Source organism: Strongylocentrotus purpuratus, unplaced genomic scaffold (genome assembly GCF_000002235.5).
Source record: "Strongylocentrotus purpuratus isolate Spur 01 unplaced genomic scaffold, Spur_5.0 spur5_scaffold_5, whole genome shotgun sequence".
NCBI classification, from domain to species: Eukaryota; Metazoa; Echinodermata; class Echinoidea; order Camarodonta; family Strongylocentrotidae; genus Strongylocentrotus; species Strongylocentrotus purpuratus.
Genome location: NW_022145611.1, coordinates 16,325,381 through 16,351,990, shown reverse-complemented (window position 1 = coordinate 16,351,990; position 26,610 = coordinate 16,325,381). Strand labels below are relative to the sequence as shown.

The 26,610-nt window shown below is 34.6% G+C and overlaps 3 protein-coding genes across 7 annotated transcripts; 1 reads left to right on the top strand and 2 right to left on the bottom strand.

Annotated features, from left to right (window-relative positions):
* Positions 1 to 1,292: 1,292 nt before the first annotated feature.
* On the bottom strand, positions 1,293 to 4,384 carry LOC575675 (putative glutathione-specific gamma-glutamylcyclotransferase 2). Of its 2 annotated transcripts, XM_776062.5 has the most exons (3): positions 4,160 to 4,384; positions 3,166 to 3,201; positions 1,293 to 2,578 (listed from the first exon to the last, which is right to left on the bottom strand). In XM_776062.5, exons 1-3 carry the CDS (start codon positions 4,292 to 4,294, stop codon positions 2,153 to 2,155), a joined length of 597 nt encoding a protein of 198 aa, XP_781155.3. In that variant the 5' UTR covers positions 4,295 to 4,384; the 3' UTR covers positions 1,293 to 2,152. The 2 variants fall into 2 exon arrangements, with proteins under 2 accessions (XP_781155.3, XP_030855524.1); XM_030999664.1 differs by lacking the exon at positions 3,166 to 3,201 and having other exon boundaries at positions 4,160 to 4,372.
* A 71-nt stretch (positions 4,385 to 4,455) lies between these two features.
* Positions 4,456 to 22,059, top strand: LOC586259 (sorting nexin-6). Of its 4 annotated transcripts, none has more exons than XM_030999660.1 (14): positions 4,456 to 4,527; positions 4,640 to 4,687; positions 5,401 to 5,508; positions 6,529 to 6,567; positions 12,332 to 12,442; positions 13,022 to 13,143; positions 13,731 to 13,854; positions 14,643 to 14,744; positions 15,167 to 15,272; positions 15,665 to 15,740; positions 16,271 to 16,310; positions 16,794 to 16,880; positions 17,833 to 18,078; positions 18,587 to 22,059. In XM_030999660.1, exons 1-14 carry the CDS (start codon positions 4,468 to 4,470, stop codon positions 18,641 to 18,643), a joined length of 1,326 nt encoding a protein of 441 aa, XP_030855520.1. In that variant the 5' UTR covers positions 4,456 to 4,467; the 3' UTR covers positions 18,644 to 22,059. The 4 variants fall into 4 exon arrangements, with proteins under 4 accessions (XP_030855520.1, XP_003723452.1, XP_791140.3 ...); XM_003723404.3 differs by having other exon boundaries at positions 14,643 to 14,738; positions 18,587 to 22,054; XM_786047.5 differs by lacking the exon at positions 6,529 to 6,567 and having other exon boundaries at positions 14,643 to 14,738; positions 18,587 to 22,054.
* Positions 22,051 to 26,582, bottom strand: LOC757253 (E2F-associated phosphoprotein). Its single transcript, XM_001197735.4, has 4 exons — positions 26,370 to 26,582; positions 24,979 to 25,157; positions 24,268 to 24,465; positions 22,051 to 23,611 (listed from the first exon to the last, which is right to left on the bottom strand). The coding sequence occupies exons 1-4, from the start codon at positions 26,462 to 26,464 to the stop codon at positions 23,016 to 23,018; spliced, it is 1,068 nt and encodes a 355-aa protein (XP_001197735.1). The 5' UTR covers positions 26,465 to 26,582; the 3' UTR covers positions 22,051 to 23,015.
* Between the last annotated feature and the right edge of the window lie 28 nt (positions 26,583 to 26,610).

Below are 26,610 nucleotides of genomic sequence, written 5' to 3'. Positions count from 1 at the left end.
TTAAATTGTTGTTTTTGACGCCACGATTTGTAGGATGAATATTAAACCTTCATGTATCTTTATACAATTGTGTTCTGGTGTGGTTTTCTGATGAGGTAGCAGAGTAAAAAAAAAGTCACTCATGTGACAGAAGCATACAACATGTAGATTTTTCTTGAGGAACTGCAGTAATACAATTATTATATTTTATGTTTTCACACTTTTGCATGATCGTAAATCTTGTAGCAAGAAGACACACTGAACAAATTGTTTTATACTTGTAAATAATATTATATAACTTTGTTATAAATAACATTATATATCCATCTTTATTTTCTATGTACACAACTTGAAGTACCGATAAACCAACAAAAAAATGTTCTCACCCATTCCCATATCAACTTTTGTAATATTCTTACATTGGTAACAAAGACATTAGCTTCACATGTCATCCTTATACTTGACCTCCACCTAGTAATTTTGAAATTTAAGAACAAATTGCTTAAAATCTGAAATCGTACAAATTTGATTTTAAAAAAAAATGTTCACTTGTTTTCTTTCCTGAGTAACTTTCAGCCCATATCACTGGATCTGTTTGCCTCATAATAACCCTTTAAAAAACTTAAAGCAATCAATGAACAGTCAGGAAACCACAGATTTAAGACGAAAAGAGAAGAGTGAGATAGCATTCTGTTTCATACATGAGAAATGCATTGGCAGTAGATGGAGCACAATCTATAGTTAGCTTTGATATCCTTACTCATCATACAAAATGCAGACAATACATTAATCGTGTATATAGTACATGTTTGCATTACAAATAATGCCATGGGCATTGTATTGCTTGAAATTAGACCATTATATCAAACCCCCCCAAAAAGGGAGGAGAAAAAAAGAAAAAAGCTCACAACTTTTACATCTAAATCCTTCCACAATGCAATGGTACATACTACATACCAATCAACATATGCATATTGTGAGTGATCAAATTATGAAATTAATACATTGTATATTTAAATAATTAATGTCATATTTATCATTTATAATGCTGATAGTCGATTGTAAATTGAGTGTGAAGTAAGTACTCTTGACTCCACGTAGACCCTACATATCTGTTGTTTCTTTAGCTACGGGTTAATCTATAATTCTGTCTTTTAGAAACGAAATGAATGATGTTACAAGTTTAAAACGAATACATATTGTTAAAATTCTTACTATTCAATCAAAACAGTTCATGTAATTAAAGATATTATTTACAAAACACAATTCCTTTATGAAACAGTATGGACAGATATGTAAAGTCGTCTGACTCATTTTTTTAAAGAAATTGTTATTTTCATAAGTTTTTGAGGCAAGAAACTTAAGAATTTATAAGAGAAATAGTGAGTACACACACATTTCTAAAGACAACTGTAAAGGTGGTTCGTGCTGGAATTTAGATTGCATCAATATTTGTCTTTAAAATATATTAATATACTAAACTAATAAAAATTATCATTAAAAAAAGATCAACTTGAAAATTAGTTGGTTATTGGTTATATGCAGCATCTGATATAAAATTGTTTAAATATGTACTATTACCTCACACTTCAATATAATATATTCTAAAATATGAATCTTTCATGAAAGAACAATTCCTTATCTACCTTTGAATACAGGCAGTCACGTTTCGATCGATCTACCCTGATTGGTCATAACAGCACAATGTACAATAATCATGAATTTTTGAAAGTTGGAATCACTATATGCGTGAGGGAATCTCAATTTGGCAAAATAGTGTCGATGAGATGTAGTGGCAGACAACTCTTCCATTATGGGTCATAGCACCATAAGGCCAATGTCGGGTAACTTTGTATCACCGACAAATTAAGATAGCATTCTCTCTACTCTCTCAGCATTATGATACAATATTAGATTATTGCTATCCATTTGCTAATCTTTAGGACCGAGGCTAATTATTTGGCATATGAACTGGTCAATTAATTGATTTTACCAATTGGCATTTCAAATATTAATTTGTCCTTTTTTCTGGGGGGGGGGGGGGGAGAGAAGTATTGCTGTACTTAACATTGAAAAATAAAAAAACAAAAAACAACACACACACATACACTGTTCAATCAGTAGGTAATAGTGAACCTCAAGTTTAGTACAAATCAACTTGTGTTATTCAGCATCATGCTGTCATTTCATTTATCTTGTTTTGAGGAAGCTCTGTTTGATGATGATCTTCTGACATCAGTCTCTTCACTAATGTCTCCAGCTCAAATAAATGGGTGTCGTTGCAGTCTGGGACCAGCTTTCTCATGGTCGAAGCCAGTTGCAGCAAGTAGTCCTTGTTCTTTCCGCTTGGTCCTTCAGAACTAACAATCTGATTGGCAATCTCTTCGAGAGGAGCCGGTCCCAGGAACGCAGGGTTGCAGGGGGTGGCGATATAGACCAGGACCTCGAACGGTTCTTGGACGGAATTTTTCTCAGACTGCAGCGGATAGAACATTATCGCTTTGGTGGTGTAGCCATTCTTTTCCCGAAAGTCTAGGTACTCCTTCACACTAGCTCTGTCACTCTCTGCAACATGATAAGCAATACCCCATACTTGCTCCTGTGGAAAATAACAACATAAATCAGAAGACATTTTGGTAAACTTGGCACAACTTTGAACCATAAATTGTATTGCAATTTTCTGTGAATGTTTAGTTACCATAACTAATTAGGACTCGCACACAATATTCTGAAATGTTCATATTATAGACCTAAAATTGAAATGGAATGTCCTTAAGTTGAATATAGTATGTCAATTTTTTTTATAACTAATATTTTTTTCTGGAAAATTGGGGAGGAAAATAGGGATAAAATCGGGAAGACAAAGAAAAAAAAAAGGAATCAAGAAAAAAAAAAAAATCAAAAAAGACAACAACCAAGAAACCGATTTAAATCTGGTAACTATCAGTATCAGGCCTGATCACGATCTCCTGTAAACAAAGTTGAAGATTACCATTTCATTTAACAATTTTTAATGTGACAAGTAAAATATTGACAATTACTATCCAATAATAAAATCCCTTTGTAGCTAGCAGCCTAATCAGGGAGACGTTTGGACTTCAGTCCCTCAAAATTGAGAACACTGAACAGACATCAAGACCAAAGACTTTCAAAGTGACCCATTACAAAATGTCCTTGTTTTCTTACCCCAGGAGTTTCAATGAGGGTGACTACTCTTCCAGGCTGTCATATGTTTTTAAAGATGAGTGGGAGAGATCAAGAGAAAGAGAGAGAGAGAGAAACAAAATGAGTTGAAAAACACATTGTTTAAAAATCTACATATGGCATAGAGTGGTGAAGTGTGACGTCATCAAAAATCTAATTTTAGAATTTCTCAGTTTTTTCTTCATTTTCTGAAAGAGCATCAAAAATAATGTCCAAATGTCGAAAACCAATTGAATATGTTAAGTATTGGTTGAGATATGACCACTTGATTAAATATATGCCCTATGGGAACTCAGTGTTTACTTACTTACTTTACTTTACTTTGGTGTCGAGGCTTGAAGCTTCAGCTTATGTGCCCCTCTTTACTGCATTGGATTCGCGTTGGTATGGGTGGTATTTCAGCGGATGGTTATATGCTCTGGCTCCTAATGGTTAGGATCATGTTACATTCCTATATATCCTTAGCATATAATGACATATTGACAATTCAACGTTTACAAATTCAAATAAAACTAGTCTCCAATTTTATTTCACACATTAGGTTTGATAAATACAGTGTATGATTTTAGTAAAGAGGGGTTTTCCCTCTGTTCCTTGTCTCTGAGGAACCCATAGTAAAGCTGTAACATAATAATTACAATTATTGAACATCCAGATATTTTCTCTTTCCTTATTTGTACCGACTATTCACTTGTAATTAGTTATTACAATGGAAACTTTTTCAAATGTGCTTTTCCTAACATAGACAGCTAGTATATAGCTAGACTAGATATAAATATTCTTAAATGAAGAGATTAATTCTTCACAGTACTTCATATTCACACACACATATCAACTCTGATTTATTTAAGATAGGTCTACGACAGTGACAGTGAGGATGAGTCTGCAAAAATTGAAACGCATATACTCTTGGCCATATTACTGACAGGTAGCTGCCCCAGACCAGAGCCGGGGCTAGCGACCGTTTGAGGCATACCTTATCGGGCACTCCTCTGTGGTCCATACTGGCTTGCCAAAATCTCCGGGCATAGCCATCCACGCTGCCAACAAACCATTTCGTATATGGAAAATCAGTTTTCCATGTCAATGATCCATACCCAAATATCCACATTTCCGTATTATGGCCTCTAAATCATGTAATTTTTGCCTAAAAATGCAGCTGACTGTCGACATGTCCTGATGCTGATGCTGGTGATGGCTCGAAAACGCTTTGTTGACAATTAACTTTAACCTTAACCGCGCGTGCACCGTCTAAACACGCCCACTTACGTGCGCGCAAATTACATGCCATATCACGAGTCGCACACGCGCAAGTGTGAAAGGCGAATGACTGCAGCCATGATGGTGGGTGGATACTATTTTTCTTATTGTGAATTTAGTACAGTATTGTTTGCGCTCGAAATGTGATTGATTACAATTTTGTATTATCATTATATTTCTCTTTATTATTCGCTAGGACGGAATGGAGGACAGCCAAGATCTCTTGGCAGAGGATCAGGGAAAGGTGAGTAAAACAGCTCCATTCCAATTTCTACAACACTGACTGAGTCTGACCACTGCATTGCACTGGCTGTGTTTGATTGTCTGCATGTGCCACTGTGGCAATTTATTGTATTGTTAGGTCTACTTAAAAGTCTACATCTAGTTTGAGTTTGATATTAATTTTGTAGATTTAAATGTTGTAGGAGTCTATGTAAAACAAAGCAGATCTTGTCAAGTTTGGTGGGTTCACTCAAATTGGAGATGTTTGGCTTGGTCAGAAACTCGGACGGTGAGACTGAGACTGAGAGGGTGAAAGAGAGAGAGTGCAGTAGAACACGTCCTAAGACTAAGTTGCTGTGTGTTGGGGTGGGGAAGGGGGGGGGGGGCAGCTGTGGTGTGTTGGTAGGTTATTATAGTCTATAGATCATAAGAAGTTAGGACGAATGATGTAATTGAGTAATTGAGTATGCTGAAGAAATGAATGGATTTGTTTCGGGTGACGATAAGTCTTATTGTTATAAAATCAGCTGTTCGGTTGGTTGTCTTCTAAATGCCAACAAAAAAACGATCCTACAGTGTATTCTGGTTAATATCAATCAATCAATAATCAATCATATATTGTCAATTTTGGTTGATTACTGATTTGGGAAATGGCATCAATCTAAACCGCCAAATGAAACATTGAAGTCAGACAGGCCTTTTACATCTGCTATCTTTTTCTTATATGTTTTTTAGGACAGGACAGAGTCTAATGTAGACCTGAACACAGACACATCTCTACAGGTTGACATCTCGGATGCGCTGAGTGAAAGAGATAAAGTCAAATTCACTGTCCATACTAAAGTGAGTATATCACCCAAGTACAAACATTATGTTAAGCAAAATAATGAATGCATGTTTGTTTCAGTTGGCAAGTAAATTCATTGTTTGTTTAAAATGAGAGATCTTTATGTGCTACATTTACAAATGATTATTCATACCAATTATCACTCAAGCAACCCTAAAGTATTGGCTCTATGAACCAAAGATATATGTAGATAGTTTTTTTTTTTAAAGCAAAATTTAAAAAAGCTGCTGTTTTTGTTATTTTAATTTAGAAAAATATGTATTCATTTGTGAAATGTATCAACTCTTCAAATGTTTGAAATTTGTTATGTATCCTACATTTTTAAATACCAATATTCCAAGTCTTTTTGCTTTGAAAGTTAGGAGTAGTGGTATCAAATTTGCTGTGTATAGCTTACATGTATATTTAATTTTTTAGGGCTTTTATGTCATGTTTACATGTTTTGTTAAATATAAGATTGTAAATTTGTGTGAAGTATAATTAGACTGGTCACTAGTGTTTGCTGTGCCTTGCTATTTTGTATTAAAGAGACCTGTATACTCATGAAGGAATATCTGAACATGAGCAATTGCATGTATTTCAAAACTCTTGTTTGGATGTCAGTGTTTCACAAGGTGTTTTTAATATTATTTTTCTTGTTACTATCGAGAGTCAAGAAATAAATAATCATTCTTTTGTCATGTAAATGAAGCATCAAACTTAAAAGAATCCTTTGTATAATTCTTTACTGCAACATAAATATACACAAAATGATAACAATTTGATTCCTTTAGCGCCTTTTCAAGAGGATACAAGTTGCTGTACCTTATTAATGATGTGATATCATACATGTAGTAGTGATGTGTTAATATGATAGCCCCCTTTCATTTCTGAATATTCTTTAATTACCTCAGTGTTAACACTGTTTTACATCCCAGACTTTGCAAGTTTGAGTATACAATGATAGAATGCGAATGTGCCTATTTATGTAAACTATATTTATGCACCAGGCATCTTTGTGTGTTTCCTTTTTGTAGCGTCCCACCAGACCAAATTTGCTTGATTCCTTGTCCTTAGTAAGTGTATTTTATTTTGGTTTTTGTTTGTTTGTTATTTGCGCTCTTGTATTGCATCCAAGCCAAATAGTTTGTCTTTGCCTTTTTTTTTTTGTTCAATATATTGTCTCAATAATAATGATGAGTAATTCTGAAATTTTCCTGTGATATATCCAACATGTCAAGTTGTTAACTGTCTTTTCCCTCAATTTTTATCCTAACATTTTTGAAATGTTTCTTTGTTTGTGTTAGGTTTTTTCTTCTTCTGAAAGTGCCAGTCATGCACAGGTCACATTTTAATATTGAGATGAAAAGGATGTTCAGTATTTTTAGCATTCTCCTTTTTGTGCATGTCCCTTGCATAGAACTTGTTCTTACATAGTATTGTGATTGTATAAAGATAATCTTGTTACAATTTTTGAAAGGGGCACTTTACCATTCAAGCTCCCCAGGGAGTGGAGATTGTGCACACAGTGTGTGCGAGCAAGCACTGAATCCAATGACTGGAGTAATAGTATATCTGTAAAGTGCTTAGAGATGTCCGAGATGTATTAAGCAGTATACATGTATAAAACCTGAATATTATTATTATTATGGATTCCTGATTGTATACACTGAATATTTTCCTGACTTCTGTACACAGCACTATTCAATTCTAATTTATTTCATTCAGTTAAAAAGACAACATATATCAATCAGATATATACCGGTAACATATCGGACAAGGATATAAATAAACTAAATAGCTTGCAATCTGAAAGGGAACAATCCTTATACATGTATATAAAGGTTGACCCACTTTTGATAATAAAAAATATGAAATATATTTGTTACTTAACATAATACAATACACAAATTAAAACAACAAACATGTATGTAATACATACATGTACAAACAATAAAATATGTCTTGAATTCAAATGATTATTGCAATTTACCCAAAAGATATTCCTTATACCTACGTTTAAATTCTGTATATAATAAGGAAGAGGGTTCCACAAAAACTGTCCTTGGAAAATAATTAGTTTTTAGTTTCATTAGAATAGTATCCCCTGGAAATGCTCATAGATGGGTATCAGCTATGACATTAGCATGCATGCACATTTTACTGATTGCCTTCATTCACTTTATTTCCTCTGGCTTTCAAATACAACTTTTAGAATAAAACAAATATGAAGTACCCATAGGCCCGTTTCGAGTACTGCCTGGTAAAGCCAGTAGTCGAATAATGAACTTGATAACCGAATACTCAATAACTCATTGGGAAAAAGAGTCTAAATGGATGTGAAATAGAAATCTGTCACAATAATTCTACTTTCTAAGACATTGTCAAGGAAGCTTAAATAAATCAAATTCCTACCTAACCTTAACTTAGAAACAAACAACTAGCGGGCTCGCTCAAACCAAATTGTTGATGTAGGGTCTACGTGGGTGAATACAAATGTGCATTGCCCCACGTGTGATAATTCATGTAGTGAGATGAAGAAATATGTGACGATGAAGAAAAAAAAAATTCTAGCGATATTTTGTATGTAAGTTCCTGTCACGAACCTACAAATATGCAATATTTTATTTGTTGAACTATTATTATTGTAATATTTCTGGTTGATTGATGATTTTGACTATTGTGAAGATGGATGTTTGTCGATTCTAAATATGTCTGGTGGTACCTTGGCATTGGGAATTTGAATGCATTTTGTATTTTGAGTGTGTGTACATATGTGTGTTGGTTACATGATACATAAGTGTAACAATTTCGGACACATTTTACAATGTAAATGATGAAATAAATATATATATCATAGTATTCCAATTTATTTCTTTTAAAAAATTACGATCTTTTTTATTAACCATATTAAAAATAAATATTTATAAGAACAGTAATCAAACGAGCCTGGGCGGCCAAATTGAATTTACCAATATACGTATGATACGTATCGTTATCACTGACCGTTTTACATACATCGGTATTGTACGTACGGTAAATTCATTATGGCAGTTTTCGTGAATCGTAACATATTTAGACAAACAACACTCAGCAAATCTTTAAAAATAATCATTTATTGTCAAATTGAAAACAGGAATCTTGTACAATTGCAAATAAAACACGATTAAAGACGGAAAAATGAAATTAAGTACTTCCTTTCTTCACAAATAGTTACATTTAGAGTAGGTTTTATGTGAAATTAGTGCTGGGCGGAAGCAGTGTTTTTCATCAGGAGTGGTGGGTGGAAGTCCCCCATGCTAGGCCTGCCTGCCCAGCGCCGCCCAGCGTAGCTATAATGCTGATAATAGTCTATATCAGCTTACACCTGTATTACTGACTAGTCGATTAATCGTCCAAAAAATCACAGCGTAGTCGACTACCAAAAAGGGGCTTAATATGAAGAACAGAATGGGAATAACGCACATTAGGTGGCATGCACTTATGCTAATGAATTTGATAAGGTGTGATTAGAATGACTGTGATCTTTAACTTAATGCATTATCAAAATTTACTCTTAAAAATTACTTGTTTGATTGTTACATGCTCTTCTGTTAGAGTAGGGTGCATATTCTCAATCTAGTTTTGATCAATTCATTAAAAGAAATGTGGATGTGTGTTTAAGGTAAAGGAACATTGTTGAATTGTTCTACATGTTTATTTTTCTGTATATCTAATAGTTCCAAGGTTGTATTGATTAAGTAAGACGTGCAACTGATTAATCAAAAGCTGATGATATTGCAGGTTTCTAATCATTTATTTCAAAATTTGTTTGATGTTTACTCTCTTGGCTGTCTGCCTCTTTTGGCCTTACCAGTGGGCGAGTATGTGCGTATGAGCTTGGAGTAAGGTATTTGCTTTCGATTCCTTCATTGCTGGCATATTCATTTATCTACAGACTACATTTAAAGTAGCTTAGGTGTTACACACAAGTTAACTTTCTATGTAGGGAAGTTGTTTGTTTTTATAGCAAACTCTATTTGCTATGTTTACAAAGCTATTGGAGTATATTGTGCATAGAATTGCACTTCATTTTCAATTGAAATTCTGCCTTTTATGTCGTGCTGATCTTGATTAAGTACGGTATGTGAGCAGGATGTACCTTTAAAGAGAAGTTTGAATTCTGGTAAAGGTGAACATAAGTTGTGGGCTTTCTCATTATTTTATGTTAGTTTGGAAAAATATCATAGAAGAAATGTCCACCAAAAGGGATTGCCCTTTATTTACCCTCAAACTATTCAAAATATCACAGTAAATAGCTGGAAAGTTTGGACCAAACTGAAACTTTCATGCTGCAGGTGTGTGTAGTCCCATTTGTACACATTTTTGTGTGTGCAGTACACATGATTTTTAAATTTCTTATCAATTTGATGATTACAAAAGCTCACAGCATACCAAATATTATGTTCTACATTAGAAACCTTTCTCAAACAGTTCCAGGCAGTTTCTACCACAGCATGTACATGTACTCGCAAGTCTCGCATGACCAGAAGTCAACTTTATCTTTAATCCCATCTAGACCACTCAGCAGTTGAAGGAAGTATTAACTTAACAGTCGGTTCACGTGTGTAACATCTAGTTTCACTTTCAGTATTTCCCCATTCAAACTGTGCTCCAACACCAATACCCTCATAGTTATTACAAGTACATGTACATTGATTATTTAGGTAGTACTGTTGATGTGAGATCTTCTCATTAAAATTATTAAATCAACAAATTTGTGATAATAGTCAGCCATTGAGCTACATGTTCAGTCTGTACCGTACTTGTATTACAGTTTAATAATGACCATGATAAAATATAGTCTCTTGTTACAAAGAAGACTTAATTTGAAAGCACTTTGCTGGCAATAATGCTCTAGTCTTTCTTGGAATTTCTGACATCATCTCCGTTCCTTGGGGACTCAAAAGGGACGGTCCCACTCCCAGGCATGGTTACAGTGTTGGGAGAATTTGAAAAATTAATCAATTATAGAACCCCCTTCACTCATGGGTGTAGAAGAGAAAATATAGATTATTGCCTTGTCACAACTAACTGGGATTGGATCACCTCTACTAGACTACAACACAAAGAAATTTAATATTGACAGTATGCTTTAGACATGGACCAAAGTCTTTACGAAAAATATTACACAAAACAGTCTGAATTGAACATCAAATCCAGTTATAAATACTGTTCACTTTTCATTAAATATTAATGTTAGTACCATAAAATGTCATACCGCATTTATATTGTAGATGCCGCGTGTGAAATGTCAAGGTAGTGGCAAGATTTCTGGCATGACAAATCACAGTAAAATTTGTAATCACTCAAAGCACAGCTATTACAGATACGAGCCTGATTATTAATCGGTTACCTGTTTCTTCAAGCATGATAGATGCTTCACTTTTAATGATAATGGTTAGTTTCATGTTCTTGAGTTGGGTGAGTGTAGGGTGAATGGTTCATCCTGTACAGTGTTGATATGATCATGATGTACACCGACCGTGTGAGTCATTGATGGGCAGCAAAAATATTGTAAAAAACATCACAGGTGGAGAATTGCTAACCAATTATCTTCGGGACAATTTTCAGGTAATAGGAGTTTCCTGCCCAAAGCAATGTAGAGCTCCTTTACTCATAAAAGCGTGCAATGACAAGGGAATCAAGGGATTCTACAAATTGTGGATGCATTCGCTCACTCCTCTTCCTTGTTAATGTCTAGTGATTTTCAATCGTGAATAATTACGGAACACTACTTTACATACCGTAATGTGATAAATGAGAATCCATTCCAGTCAGGTTTTGGAAATTTATCATATGAAATCTGACTTGTGTCTGGTTTCATTTTTGATAGCTATGCCTTTTGGCTGCCATTTGCCAGATGTCACAGCTTGGTGCAAACAATTGATTATCATAATTTGCCAATCAATACCGATTTTATGAAATTTGAGACAGATATTTCAATGCGTTGATGCTTGTTTTGAGGTATATATTAATTTTATTATTTTTTATTACAGATGACAATAGATTGGTTATAATATGAAATTCATAATAAAGCCATTACTAGTTCACATAAGTATAACATTAGGTACTTACATGTAGTCTGCAAAATGTAGGCACATGTAGAAAATGAATACAAAAATGGGGAAAGGAAATCACTCCCGATTGTATGATAGGCTGAGGGAATCAGGGAATCAGGGAAACATGCAGAACCCATACAAGTTGTGGTAATAGTTCAGAATTATAAATGTCTGTTCTTTCAACTTCATGAACATCACCTCAGTCATTTTGCTTTGATTTTTGTATAAACGCTATTACTTTAGGTGTCCCTAGGTTGTTGAAGCATCATTTGGCTTTGATGATCTATGTTATGTGTCTTTTTCCCTTCATTTACTTCTTGTAATTTCATTAACTGTGGTCTACTCTTAACAGTTTCCCCCGAAACCCCTTTTAGGTAGTTTTAATACCTGATTGCATTGCTTTTAAAGTGAGGATCAGATTTATTCAAGTACTCAGTTGACATTTTTAAACAGGTATTTACTTGCATCCTGACATATTCTGTGCATGTACCTATTATACAAGTTGTGGTTTGTTTTCCATCAGAAGCTAGTACCCCAGTCCACCACCACACTGATTTTATTGATGATCTTGTACATGTACCGTTTGTGTTTTGTTGCTATGACTAGAGTATTTAATGCATACAAAAGTTTTTGGTACGACCTCTTTCTCAATTGAATTTATTCGGTTTTTTTAACTTCCCTTGACTAAATCTTGTTCTTTCTTCTTCCTCTTCTTTTGTTTTATTGTTTGTGATTATAGACTACCTTACCCGAGTTCAGTGAGAGTGAATTCTCTGTACAGAGGGAACATGAAGAGTTCATCTGGCTTCACACCATGTATGAAGAAAATGAGGATTATGGAGGAATCATTGTAAGTCATCACATGTATTTATTCACCTTACCAGAAGGTTAAACAAATTAATTCTGTGTTGAAAATTTTAGATTTAAGTTGTCAAAGGATTACAAAACTTAAAAATTGAAGATATCTTTGAAAGGTACTATTATTTTCCTATAATTTATGGAACATTGAAGTGAAAAAGATCAGATTTTACATGCATACATCCAGAGGGGCATAATTACATTAAACCCAATGAGGAATTTTTGACACCTAGTGAGTATATCAAATGGTAAAATAAATTTGGTGCTTAATTACTTGCCAGAAACTTTTTACAATTTTAAACCACAGAAATATTTTATTCATTTCAATCTTCATATACCTTACATGGATAGAGGTTTAACTTTGATATGAAAAATACCATGCTTATTAGAATTGTTGAAATTACACTGTGTTTTTGAAACATAATGTACATCATGTTTAGAGAAGTAAAGTTCTACAGTTTGAAATTGAGAATACATTATTCCTGACACTGTTTAGATAAAGATTCATATGTGAGAATTATCAAGAATGCTTCAAATCTAATTTGAAATTATTGGTGATTATGTAATGTAGATTCCACCAGCCCCTCCCAGGCCAGACTTTGATGCCTCAAGGGAGAAGCTCCAGAAGCTTGGTGAAGGAGAAGGTACTATGACCAAAGAAGAGTTCAACAAGATGAAGCAAGAACTAGAAGCGTAAGTCATCATTACCACTCATTGGATCTGTAGTTGCTTCCCACATTTGGTAGAAGAAAGAAATGCCAGTAGTCTAGCTCTAATAGCAAGTATAGACATGGCACTCTTCAATAAATTGAACTCTAATGATGTTGATGTGTGTTTACATACTGATGTTACACAAAGATGTTAGCCTATACACTGGCATCTTGATCAAATGGCAAAATGTTCCTTTTGTGACTTTGCGCTACAAATATTTTATTGAATTGAATTTTTTATTTGTTATTTTGTTAAATGGGCCTTCAATACTACCTGACTTGGCTTTTACACAACTTACACATTTAAAACAGCCCTTAGTAGGGTCATGGATTGTCACCATAGCTTCCGGTATAAATAAAATGCTTTATGCACCTTTCTGTACATACAGTATTATTCAGTTGGCCTTTCAAGTCTACTGGAGATGCATGTTTATCAGGTTTAGCATGTAGCATGCTCTGTGAAAATGGTCTTGTTCCTATCAAATACTCTTAATAATTTAACAGAAAATAAATTGTTTTGTCATCCTGGTAATGAGTGGATTTTCACCTGAATTGATTCTATTTTTACAGGGAATACCTCGCAACATTCAAGAAGACAGTAGCCATGCATGAGGTATTTCTACAACGTCTAGCTGCCCATGCCATCCTTAGAAATGACCATAACTTCAGAGTGTTCCTGGAATACAAGCAAGATGTGAGTATAGATCTAGAGAGAACCAAACAGGCAAGCTTGGACCCGAATGGTTAGAGTAGTGGTTGCAGAACATGAAGATCAAGTGCTTGGAATGTCATTATTGTGCTAGGGGTTAGGCATTCATCCTCACTTACCTTTTGCCCTCAGATATTAGAGTATCTAACCTTAAAAGTAGGGCACATAGCATATACCAGTGTGTTGGCTCAGCCAGTAGAGCGTCCGCCTCACAACCGGGAGGTCGTGGGTTCGAACCCCGGCCGCGTCATACCAAGAGACGTTAAAAGACGGGAGTTGCTGCTACCTTGTTTGGCGTTCAACAATAGGGGATAGAGCAACGTCGATCTGGTGCTGCTCAGTCGCTGCCGGGCTCACGATCAATTGGGCAAAAAGAGTTTCCATTTTCGGTTTAACTTAATAAAATTTAGAATGGACTTTAAAAGATTATTATTATTATTATTATACAGTTGCATTGAAAGAATAATGTTTTTTAAAGATAATGCCTTTATGCAGATATGAACTCAACATAATATTGAAATATTGATGTATAATGCATACATGCCAACTGTTCAGATTAAAGAGGAACATTCCTCTTTTTGGGAGAAGATAATTATCATTTTAATGCAGGTGTTCCTCTTCCTGTACAAATTTGTCTGTAGTATTGAATAGGAGAGTTAGGATTGTTCCTCTTTTTTTTTTAAATAGCATAATTTGTACAGATTTCTGATTTTCAAATGTTGGCATGTATGTATAATGTATAAAGTGAGCATGTATTCATTTTTTCTTTGCAGCTAAATGTCCGTGGGAAGAACAAGAAAGAGAGGCTAAGTGGACTCATGAAATTTGTCACCAAGTCAGTGGATGAAGTATTAGTGTCAGGCCAAAAGGTAAAGGTAAACACTGGTTTTGAAAAATTGCCATCAACCAGTATTTTCATAATTGTGTGCAATTAGCAACTAGGCATTCAGTGCTCAAAAGATTTATCTCACTGTTAGAGAACCAGTCATACATTGGTCGAAATATATTACTCTACAAGTCTTAGACTTTGTTACATGCCAGTGGGGAACATCCAAAGATAGCAATGAGAAGCATCTACTGTTCTTCTAGTTAAGTAGATGGGCCATCTGTAGAGGACATTTCATGCTATCCTTATGTTTGAAACCTACATTTTTACATTTTTACATTTTCTTCAGTCGATCTGGTATTCATTAGTAACAAGTAGACTTTCCTTAGACTTTCATAACATTGATGTAAGAATTCTTGCCTGGAAAACACGGTATAACCATACATTATGTTTTTATTTGTATTTTTATAGGACGTTGATTCTTTCTTTGAGCATGAGAAGAACTTCCTAGTGGAGTACCATAACAAGGTCAAAGATGCAACTATGAAATCAGACAAGATGACGAGATCACACAAAGGTAAAAATAAAAATAAATATGCACCCATTCATGGCAGGAATGATGTGTGCAAATACAAATTAGAAGGATACTGAAAGTTATACCGATCATACTCGGGACATACCCTTTGAATGACCATATAAGGTGAAAGAATAATTTGTCAACAGAAACAAACATCTTCCACTGACTGATTTCTGTATTGAGTATGTTAGTGGAATATTCTTGAATAATGAGTTTCAAGGTTTAATACAATTCAACTTACAATCTTTATCTGCAGCATAGTAATTTGCATAATTATACAAAATTTAAATGTATGTTCTGGTTAATTACATTTGCCTGAAATTACAAATGAATGCTGTGCAAATGTTTAGTACCTGTTAAATACACTGACTATATTTGTTTTTCCACTTCAGATGTAGCAGACACATACATCAAAATATCAGGGGGCTTGCTGGGGCTTGGAACAATAGACAAGACAGAGCTAGACAAGTGAGTATGAATAGAATCATTACCCGGGACTTATAGGTTACCTCTTTATGCTAATGTGTGAGTCTTTGAAAAGTTGTTTATATTCTGTAATAGGTTGTTTGGGGTAAAACAAAAAGCAAATAAGAACTTTAGAGAAAAAATGTTGACAATTTGATTCTGTTGATAATTAAAAATTAAAAAGGAAACTTGTAGAAAATGTATTTTATGGAAGGGAAATGCATAACATGAAAGTAGTCTAGGTCTACACCTCAACGTGCCATAAATTATAATAACCAACTCCTTTGATTGTGGGCATCAACAGAAACACAAGATGAGACAATTCTTTTCAATTTACTTTATTGTCCTTTTCATTTTGTGATGTTTTTTTGATATTGTAATGTTTGCAAAGTGAGCATGTTCCATTCATGTTGGGTGTTTCACATGCTTCATTTTAGTTTTAGTTTCCTTTCAGATGCTATTTGTATATAATTGCCATGTTTGTATATATGAAGTCACACCTTGCATTTCATTTTTCTTCTTCATCCCTGTAGATTCTTCATCAAAATAGCAGAGACATTTGAAAAGTTGAGAGTAAGTAAATGTTGCAATATTTTCTTCGAGTCTGGGACGTGTATATTATTGCTACATATCTATACACATCGTGAAAAAACATATCCTCCTTTATGAATATAAGTAACTTGGAAATCCAATATTGATACAAGTATAAATCAGCCACGTAAGTAATTAAAAAAGTATCCCACATCAAATGTTTTAAGTTGATTTAGGTGAATTTGAGCTAAAGATCTATTTAATTTCACAATCAAAACTTGATCAAACACAATTTGTGTGTAATGTTATTTTTTACATCAGATCTACATATTACCTTTTCTTTAGGATGATAATAGCATGTTTACTGTTGATATAGTAAGACCCTAGATTTTATTTTGGTAAATATTTTTCATAAGCATATCACCACCATGGCAGCATTAGCCTGATTTTGCGAGTCGAGTCTCTAAATATGAATGTTATCTTGGGTTGCTATAAAGAATCTTTCTATCTCCTGTCTTGTTTTAGAAACTTGAAGCTCGCGTTGCCTCTGATGAGGATCTGAAGCAGTCTGATCTCCTACGCTATTACATGAGAGATTCATCTGCAGCAAAGGTAACTTTCTCTTTATATCTTCCTGTGGAACCAACTACCTACTGCTGTGCAGACGGCCTCATCTGTTGACCAGTTCAAGAAACTACTCAAGTCACATCTATTTTGCTAGAAATTACTTTATTACCAGCCTACATAACTGATCTCTGAGAAGTGTCTAACTTTTGTTTTTAAGTGGCCCAAACATTGTGGAGTGTGCAGCGCTTTGTAACTGCAAAGAAAAGGCGCTATATCAAATATCTTTTGGATTGGATTCCTACCAAATCTCGACGGCTTTTTATCTTGCAGGGTACAGTTTCACCAAGCCTTCATAAGTCTAAGTTCGTTAACAAGTTGGACTTGTGATGGCTTTCAAGAAACAGGCCCCTTAATATGATTACACCATGTCTGTAGAATCCATTTCAAACAAATCCATGCTGGTATATTGTGAATGATTTGTGCAACATATTCTCTGCAATCATCCTCCTTTCAACTCCCTATCCGAAATTTTCCTTATCTCAACCTGGTCCTTACACCTAACCTAAAACAAAATTAGAAGTCGAGCCCTAACTATCAATATTTGATGATCTTAAGAGTGAATAAAATGTTGCAGGCTCAGTTGTCTGACCCCCATTTAATAGGAGTATGTACCCTAAATAGGAATTAATGAACAATTTTTTCCAAATGGGCAGAAGAGAGGGATGTGTATTAAGATTCTTGTTTGGCTTTTAAACTGTAGATGTACTGGTGATTTATCTAAGATGGCCCATGTGAAAAACAATGAAGGTTTTAGATATTATTTATCTATGGTATTTTGAATTGCAATATAGACTAGCACAAGGTATTTCCTTTTATTTCAACATTTTTAAGATGCATCAGGAAAAAGTGAACCCTTCTCATCAATTTTCCTGGATGTCTATTGATGCATTTTGTGTAAATACTGTAGTATCATCCCTATCACTTTTTTCTCTACCAGGATCTTCTGTACAGACGCATGAGAGCGCTTGTCAATTACCAGAATGCCAACAAGGCTCTAGAGAAGGCCCGTATGAAGAACAAGGATGTGCACGCAGCGGAGAGGAACCAGACGGAAGCGTGTGAGAAGTTTGAGAAGATGTCAGACGTTGCCAAGGGGGAGCTGACAGATTTCAAAGCGAGGAGGGTGGTTGCCTATCGGAAGAACCTCACAGAACTAGCGGAGCTAGAACTCAAGCACGCCAAGGTAAGAAGGAGAGATGGTGATGTCAGAATCATACCCTTCTTTCTCCTTTGAGATTGAGAATGTGCAGTAATTGTCATGTAAGATCATAGAATAGGAAATTCCATGAATCAAATTGAATTATCAGTTGTAACAACTTTTGTATCTAGTTTAACTACACAAATGGGTATTATTCTTTTATCCATATTCTTTAAATATTCTTTATTATTTGTTTCCATTCATAACTTTTTACTTTATTTATTTGTTATGTTATTTGATTTAGTTATTGATTGATTGATGTATTTATCTTCATTTTTTTTTTTTTTTTTTTGGGGGGGGGATGAAAAACAATAAAATTGTACCTGTATTATTGTAATCAACAAACTTCTTTTTGCCTTCATTTTTGTACCAATTTGTTATTCTTACTACTGAAACTTTGCCTTTGCACCCTTGTTCTTTGTTTTCCCTTCATTGAGCTCATTGAATGACCATATCTTGTTTTCCCCTCTCTCTCTCTGTGTCTTTTCTTCAGGCACAAGTCCAGCTGCTGCGGAACACCTTAGCATCACTGAAAGAAGACATGCCTTGAGGCTGGCTAAACCAGCTGATAGTAGAATCAGATATGCCCTATCCATATATATATACTGGCTATTCTTTCAAGATATCGTATTATTTTATAACTGTATTAATCAATCGCCCACTGGCATATCGATTTTTGCAAGTACCATGTCGGTGAGATAAACGAACACCTCGGAATGCCTTTTAGCTCGTAAGCTCACTTTGTACATAGAATGAATGAGAATGAAATTATTGAAAGAGGAAAAAGAAATCAGACAGGAGCTATTGCTACTTGAATTACAGTAAGTTGACCTTGTCAGAACCTGAAATGCATTTGCCGCTAGTATTGTATGGTTTATGACATAGAATCATTCACTGTCAGTGTATTATAGGAAAAATCATGTTACTATTATGGCTCACGAGAAAGCTTGATATAGAAACGAAACAAACTAAGAAAATATGTAAGTTAATGTTGTTAATGAATCATCTGTTGAAAATGGACACGCAATAGGCATATTGAAATGTCTTAAATTGAGAAAGGAAAGGAAGAAAAAACTCTTCTGCTTTAATATGATAATGCGTTCCCAGGCCTACTGATACAAGTACTTACATGTAGATTATCTTCTCTTCTTTAACCCACCCACACCCCAAAGTGCTAGCTTGTACCCAAAACCAGTAATTCACCAAACCTAGCTAGGCTGTAGATATGAAATACGACAAACAATCGGCCGTACAAAAAAAATGTTAAGGTATATAGTTCATATTTTTGTAAGATAGTGTATAGTGGCATCTGTGTGTAGGTATTGAGGGAATTGAAATGATAATTTGAAGTTTCACGACGACTAGGTAACCAAAGACAGTTGCTTTCAGTTGAAGTATCTCCTACATTGCCCCCTGTCATCCCCTTGTTACCACCCAGTATGGCCAAAGAAAGTCCATGGATTGGAAAGACATTGCAGTTTAGTGACATCAGCCCGGCATTGATTTAAGAATTGCATGATGTGATATTTTGTACGTTTCAGAGTTATATCTTGCTTTCTTGCAGCACTCATGCCATCATCATATTTTCGTAGTATTTTTTGTTTTTGTTGTTGTTGTGGTAAACTTTGTTTATTAATGAAACACAACAGCTTGTTTGGTCGCAGAGGTAAGAAATAGAGCTTATGATTTAATCATTTATTTGTGTTAGAGAATTATTCTTTGTTTATGAATGAATAGAATAAAATTCAATTTTGTTAAACAAATGCCATTTGAAGAACATAATATGCGGGATTGGAAATCATACAATTTAGATCCATTTTTTTTATATTTACATGTATCAATTGATACTATTCAACTATTATTTTTATATGAATTTGCTATCTTTCCATTTATCTCCTGTAAACTCTTTAAAAGTACTTCAATCAAATAGACCATCAATACGTGCACAGAATGGGAACAATTTGTTTAAACATTTCTGTTACTGTATAAAACATGATTTATATTTCAATATTTTAAGCTGTATTTATATTAAAGATGATGTTCATGGTGTCGGATTCCTTGAAGTGATTTGATTGCTTTGTTTTTCATGAAAAGTTGCTTCTTATGAACTAATTTTCATCAGGTAATTGCCTGTCGTGTAGCATATCTTCAGCTTGAATGTCTATTTTGATATTTTTGATACCCGACGATGATTCAATCGATATTGAAGAATTAGAAGTGTACCGATTGCCTCTTTGCAGGATGATTGTGTACAGGTTGTGTTATAATGGTTCATGGTTATTTGTTTTTGTACTGTATGATTCAAGAAATTACTTATAAAGTATCATTTGATTGTTGTGATGTGCTTCTGATTTATGTCAAATCAGTTTTTGCCTGTTCAGAGCTCTCCTGCTCCATTCTTCTTCATCTATTCTAGCCCTGTTATTACATTCCATAGCTGTAGTAGATAGAGTTATTGATAAGGTTTATGAGAAAATATAATTTAAAAAGGAAATATTAGAGATTTTTTAATTTCCAATTTTTCCAGCTGTTGGAAGCGGAAGACATCCAGATTGATTTTTTTTTTCTAGACATTTTCATAAGTTTTTTAATCTTCCCCAGAAATGTTTGAAATATTTATGTTGTAATTCTGTCTTTGTTTGTATTTACCTAAAACCAAGTTTGACAGACAGTTTGGTTTATTTTGTCTTTCAGCACAATGCGCCAAACACATTTGATAAGTAGCATTCATCAGTCAAAGCCAATTTTAAATTGAAAAAATTGAGCTTTTGTGCATTTTATGGCATGGAAGGATATAAAATAATACAAGGATTAAAATAATCAATAGTTTGCGTAAAGGATAATGGTAACTTAACAGAGGTTTGAAGTTTTCTTGTGGGGGATAACTAAACTTTTTTAATGCATTCGGTGTAGCTTTTAATAACTGGTGCTTTTCCTTGCAAGCTCTTAAACCACTCTTAATTTGAGCTATTCTTGTTCTAAAAGAACAATGTGAAGCATAAAGATGTGTCTATCCTTAAGAAAAGGTGAAGATATATATATCATTTCAGGTTTTGCTGCATGTTTAGTCAAAATATTTAAGTACTGAAATTCACTTGGTATTGGACGATATCGGAGAGATTTATTAAAAGTTTCATTCTTCTGCAAATATTTTATATTTTTAATCAATTTTTTTCTTCTTCCAGTTGAGGGCTTGTACTTCATAGGCTAAGTAGTAGACAAAGGAATACATGTTCCTTACAAAGCAGGCAGTAAAACTATCAAAGTCTTCAGATTTGAAATGGAGGCATCTTTCATTTAAAGACCTTGAACTAGATTATATTGTATACTAGTTATTAGGAAACGTAGTTAGAGTATATTTAAAGTCCATGTAGAAAATGTAAGAGTTTTGTTTAGTATTTGTATGTTCTGTTTCAGCTATACTGTGCATCTATTCTAATTTACAAGAAAAATTGAGGGGGGGGGGGCTAGGGTGAGGGCAAGCTAGGAAAGGGCAGTGTCTGTACACAGTGATTGATAATAGTTCTGATATGGTGGTTTTCTGAATACCAGCTATTTGTAGTACCACATACAATGTGTGCTGTATGCAAATGATGTGCAAATGATCTTGGGTGGTATTCTGAAACTTATTTTATTTTTGGTTTAAATGAATGGATAATTGCTATTTGTACTACAATTGTACTTATCTCAATATTGATTTGTTATGACTAATAAATATATCTCCTTGAAAATCAGAGATAAAATGATTTTAAGAATACCACCCCATCTTCCAGCTTAATTGTTGATGCTCTCTCTTGTCAAACACTGCTCCTGTGAGTGGCATTCTGTGCACATTTAATTGAAATCTTGACTATTTTGATCATTCAATGTGTGTCCCTACTGTATATGCAGCAATGTCAGTAACGTGTCACTACTGATCAAGAGTAAGTAAAATAAAAGATATGAAAACATTATGTATATCATAAACATGCTTCCTCTGAGGTTTAATTTCATCTAGTCCTGTGAATGACATTTGAGCATACAACTACACATTTCTCCCTGTAGGTGTTTTATCTGCTGTTGGTCTAAATAAATCAATTTTTAGCCTTGATAACCTGCTTTAATACATGATCTGAAACGGGCTGGACTTTGGCTGCAAACTTTCAATTTTGATAAACTTTATTAGATGTAAAAGAAATTAACACTACCAGAATAAAATATATTCTCCATTAAAGTCTGATGCACATTGATCCTGAAAATAAACAATCACTTCTTAAAGGTATTGCACAACATTCAAACAGTCATAATACCAATTAGTAGCTACAAATTCTATGTGCACACTCGGGTGTGTCGGCCTGACGAAACTTTTATTTGTAACAAATTTGGCTCTGTCCTATCAAAGTGATGTCTACACCCTTAAAAAAGAATATTTGAGAATACAGTATAAACAATTCATTGTGATGGGGGGTAGTATTTTATGCCAATAATTAATTTTTTAAATATCCGCACCATCTCTTTACTTCCAATAACGTAGCCCTATTACAAACTCGTAATACCACCCAAAATAAATTTTGAGGAGAAAATGTACAAGAGATTTAGCAAAAGTAGAGGTGATTATCAATACAAATAACAGTAGCAGGTATAGCATGAGTAGTTACATTATTGCTTTCAAAATTTAACAGATTTTGTACGACAAAATATTGGACATTAGCAATTCTTGATAGATTTCTTGATGGTCAAAATTCTTACTTTGTGTATAAGAAATGTCTATTTTATTGTAGCTCTCATCTGATATAGAAAAATAATTACAAGTTTCATTTCGATATTCAGTACAATTCCTCCATATATATATGTCAGAATATACATCTGAGAAAACTGAAGCCCCAGTGCAGGGTAACAACAGATATTCACATGTGGAGTCTGTTGAGTCAAAGTGCAAGTATTCAAGCAGCACTTGACAATACATTGAAAAAGTGAAAGATCTCCTGTTTGTCCAAGACGCCCACTTCAGTGTTGCAAATGGAACACTTGACAGGATTGAACAGTTCATCACCCGCGGCTCCACTCCCCTCCTCCTCATCCGCCTCCCCTCCCTCCATTGTTTCCTCGTGCCTCCGCTTCTTCTTCCTCCATTTCTTCTTCTTATTCTTGGATTCAGGATACCTCAGCTGTTCGCTCCTGATGATGCAGCAGTTCATGACGAACATGGCGCGGTACTGGTTGGTGTAGAGCTCATGCCTCTGACAGTCGATGCAAAGTGTCGTCATACAAGCTGGACAGTTCAAGATGGCGTCTGTCTTTGGAATAGACGGTGGACACGTTGCGCCCGTGACCTTATCGGGTTTTGGTGTCTGCGATGGCTGGGCGGGATTGCCAGCTCCAGAGGGACTTTCAGAGGAGGTCTGGTCATGTGATCGCTTTGGCGCCCTGTTGGGGTAGTACTTTGCTCTCTGTTTGTTCATCCAATTCTGGTTGTCTTCATCGATGTTTGGGTCATACAGAAGATCCTTGTTGGTTGGAATGCGGTGTTGCTTTTTTGCTATATGGGATGATACAAAAAGAATTAAAAGGCCAAGTGCTTGAATATTGGGCGCTGATATCTTGAACCATTTGCAGAGGCAACCTCGTAACACCTAGATGTAATGTTATTTTATTATTCGATATAACAAAACACGAATCCTTACAGTTTACACTGAATATTTTACAAACTACCAAAAAATTATATTCAACAACAATATTTCAGTGAAATAATTAAAGATAGATGCGAGCACCACAGCACGACAACGATACAACTACATTTTCACATGTATTTTGCTAGCTATAACATGAACAACATCATAATTCTTTTTTACCAACTAATACATTTTCATTTCCACAAATAAAGATTATCTGAATGCTTTTTAATACTTTTGTTTGGTAGAGGATATTAATATTACTTAACTAACTTCACAGGAGTCCTACTTCATAACTGCTTCCAGCACGACACCTTTAAAGCCCCACTGCACTACTTATAGCTACTTGCGCCCTCTATGTAGGAAACGATGCCTAAACGGTGCCTGTTGGTCCCCCATGATCCCCATTTCTTATGTTAATTGAAAGCTGAATTGATGAGATAACCATCTGTCAGTGGCCTTGCAGGGAGGTCTAATCCCTCCAGGCCAAATTAGTACAGACTGGCTTTAAGAACAAGCATACCTTGCTCCTTGTCTTGATCACCACCATCACCTGCTCTCGCACCCTCCACCGGGGTTTCCTTTTTGTCCTCATCATCGTCGGAGTCAAAGTAGACTTCATCATAGCACTGCTGCTCGGATGACGATCCTGGAAGCCCCCCTGATGCAGCTGATGACTGGGTCTGTTGTGCTCTGGTTGCAGCAGTCAGTTTTTTCTCCACTGTTAGCAAAGACAATCATGAGAGATGCTTGAGTTTATGATAAAGTACATTTTTTATATGACGTATGAGTGAATCGGTTAAGGGTGTGCCACTGTGCCTCCATTATCATTTTATATACTAAATTACTATTATGCAAAGCATAATTACACAGGAGCATTAACAATGAATGTGTAGATGTTGAAAGCTCTGATACCTCAATGATACAGAAGGAGCTCTATTTTCACCCAGAAAGGATATATCAGCCCCCCCCCCCCCCAACCAAAAAATAAGAAATACAAAATAAATGAATAAAACTAAAATAGTTCCATTGATTTTCAAGTTATTTCATTTTCATAGCACCTCACAACAAAACAATACTGATTGCTACATTATATTGCTTGCCTTCATACATTGTCAGACTGGAAATTTAGTTGCCTGTGTGTTCGTTTTCATTTGAGGCATCTTTTTTTTCCCTGTCACTTTTTTTCTTTTCTTCTTTCCCCTCCCCCTTTTTCCTATTTTCATTAACTCACCATCTGTCCTGAATTGTTTCTCATGTAAAATCATGTTGGCATCCAGCTCCATCTCCATCTCCTTCTCAAAATCATCATCACTGGAGGACATCTGAAGACTGCCTCGGCTCAAACTCCTCGTCAAACGACGTTTCTGTTCTGGAGTCCCATGCAGGATGATGTCAAGCTCATCTTCTGAACTGCATACATGACCAAAGAGAGATAGAGAGAGAAGATGAAACAGAAGCTCTTGAAAATTAAAGACTTTTAAATGTAAATTCTCTACTTTATGACTTTTCGTTTAGATCTACATTATGCTCACAAAACCAAATCAGCTAAAGAGCTTATCAATATATGTTGCAGAATAATCGTCTTTAGAATAGAGGTGCTAGTGATGTATACATATACTAATAAAATAAGATTGACTTGTATTACTTGAATCCTACATTCTTTAACCTTTACGGCATTACGTCTTTATTGATATCTCGAGGAGAGCGCGCTAGACAAGATCATTGGAGCATTTGAATGTAGACTTTTTAGGCCTACATGTAGTATTAAATAATAGTCTCTAGAATGATTTCATCAATCAACTTAACTCCATCAAAAAGGTTTGTCAGACTTCCATAACCCAGAACTCGATCATCATCAAGATTATGCTATATATTTTCTTCGAACTTCACAGTATTTTTGGACTGCTGAATATTTTTTTAAAAAAGGTTATTTATCATTCATTTGAATTTGTACATGTTTTGTACTTGGAATTGGAATTGGATTGTTATCAAATTATCATTCTTGTTGTTGTTCCTCTTAATATTATTATTGTTTTCATGATTATTACTATTGTACTAAGGTCTAGACTCTAGACTATGTCTTTATGATGATATGCCAACCACAACAAAGGCAATTATTTTATTTGATTATAAATATTATAATTACCATTACCATTATCATTAATATTTAGCATCGATCATCATCTTTAAAAACCATCAACAATTAAAAATCATCATCATTAATCACCACAGGGAATAATTTTCCTCAAATTTTTTGATTAGCAATTTCAGCCGATGGATAAATATTTCAAATGAAATTCTGTACATTTCTATGGAAGAAAACTGCTACACAAAAGATATTTTGTATAGCAGTCATGCAAAAATGCATAGCAAATTGCGATGCGATACCAGGAAAATTATTCCCTGCACCATCAATGATCATCGACATTATCAATCATCTTTTCTTTTTATTTCATTTTATAGGTTTAGGTCTATATGTATAACTTTTTTTCATAAACAAGAGTAATATTAAAAGCAATCGAATTACTTAAAAATAAAACATTTTAATTTTAGGCCTACAATTACAAAAATTACAGTCAGACTCAGAACTCAGAATCTTGTCTTCTTGGAATCTTGACTAACCTTTCATTTTCCCCATCGTCGTCATAATTCCCACTTCCAGCTCTTCCAATACGGAAGGGAACATTACTAAGTGCTTGATCATGATCTTCATCCATGTTCAAGCTCCAGGCAAATTTGGAATAATCTGGACCTTGAAGTTTTTTTTACCAAAGTGACAGAAAAATGAACCTGCACCTACGTTTCGCAAGTGCATATGTGGGACTACACAATAATTTGCAAGCCAACGTTTGTTGTTCGTCTA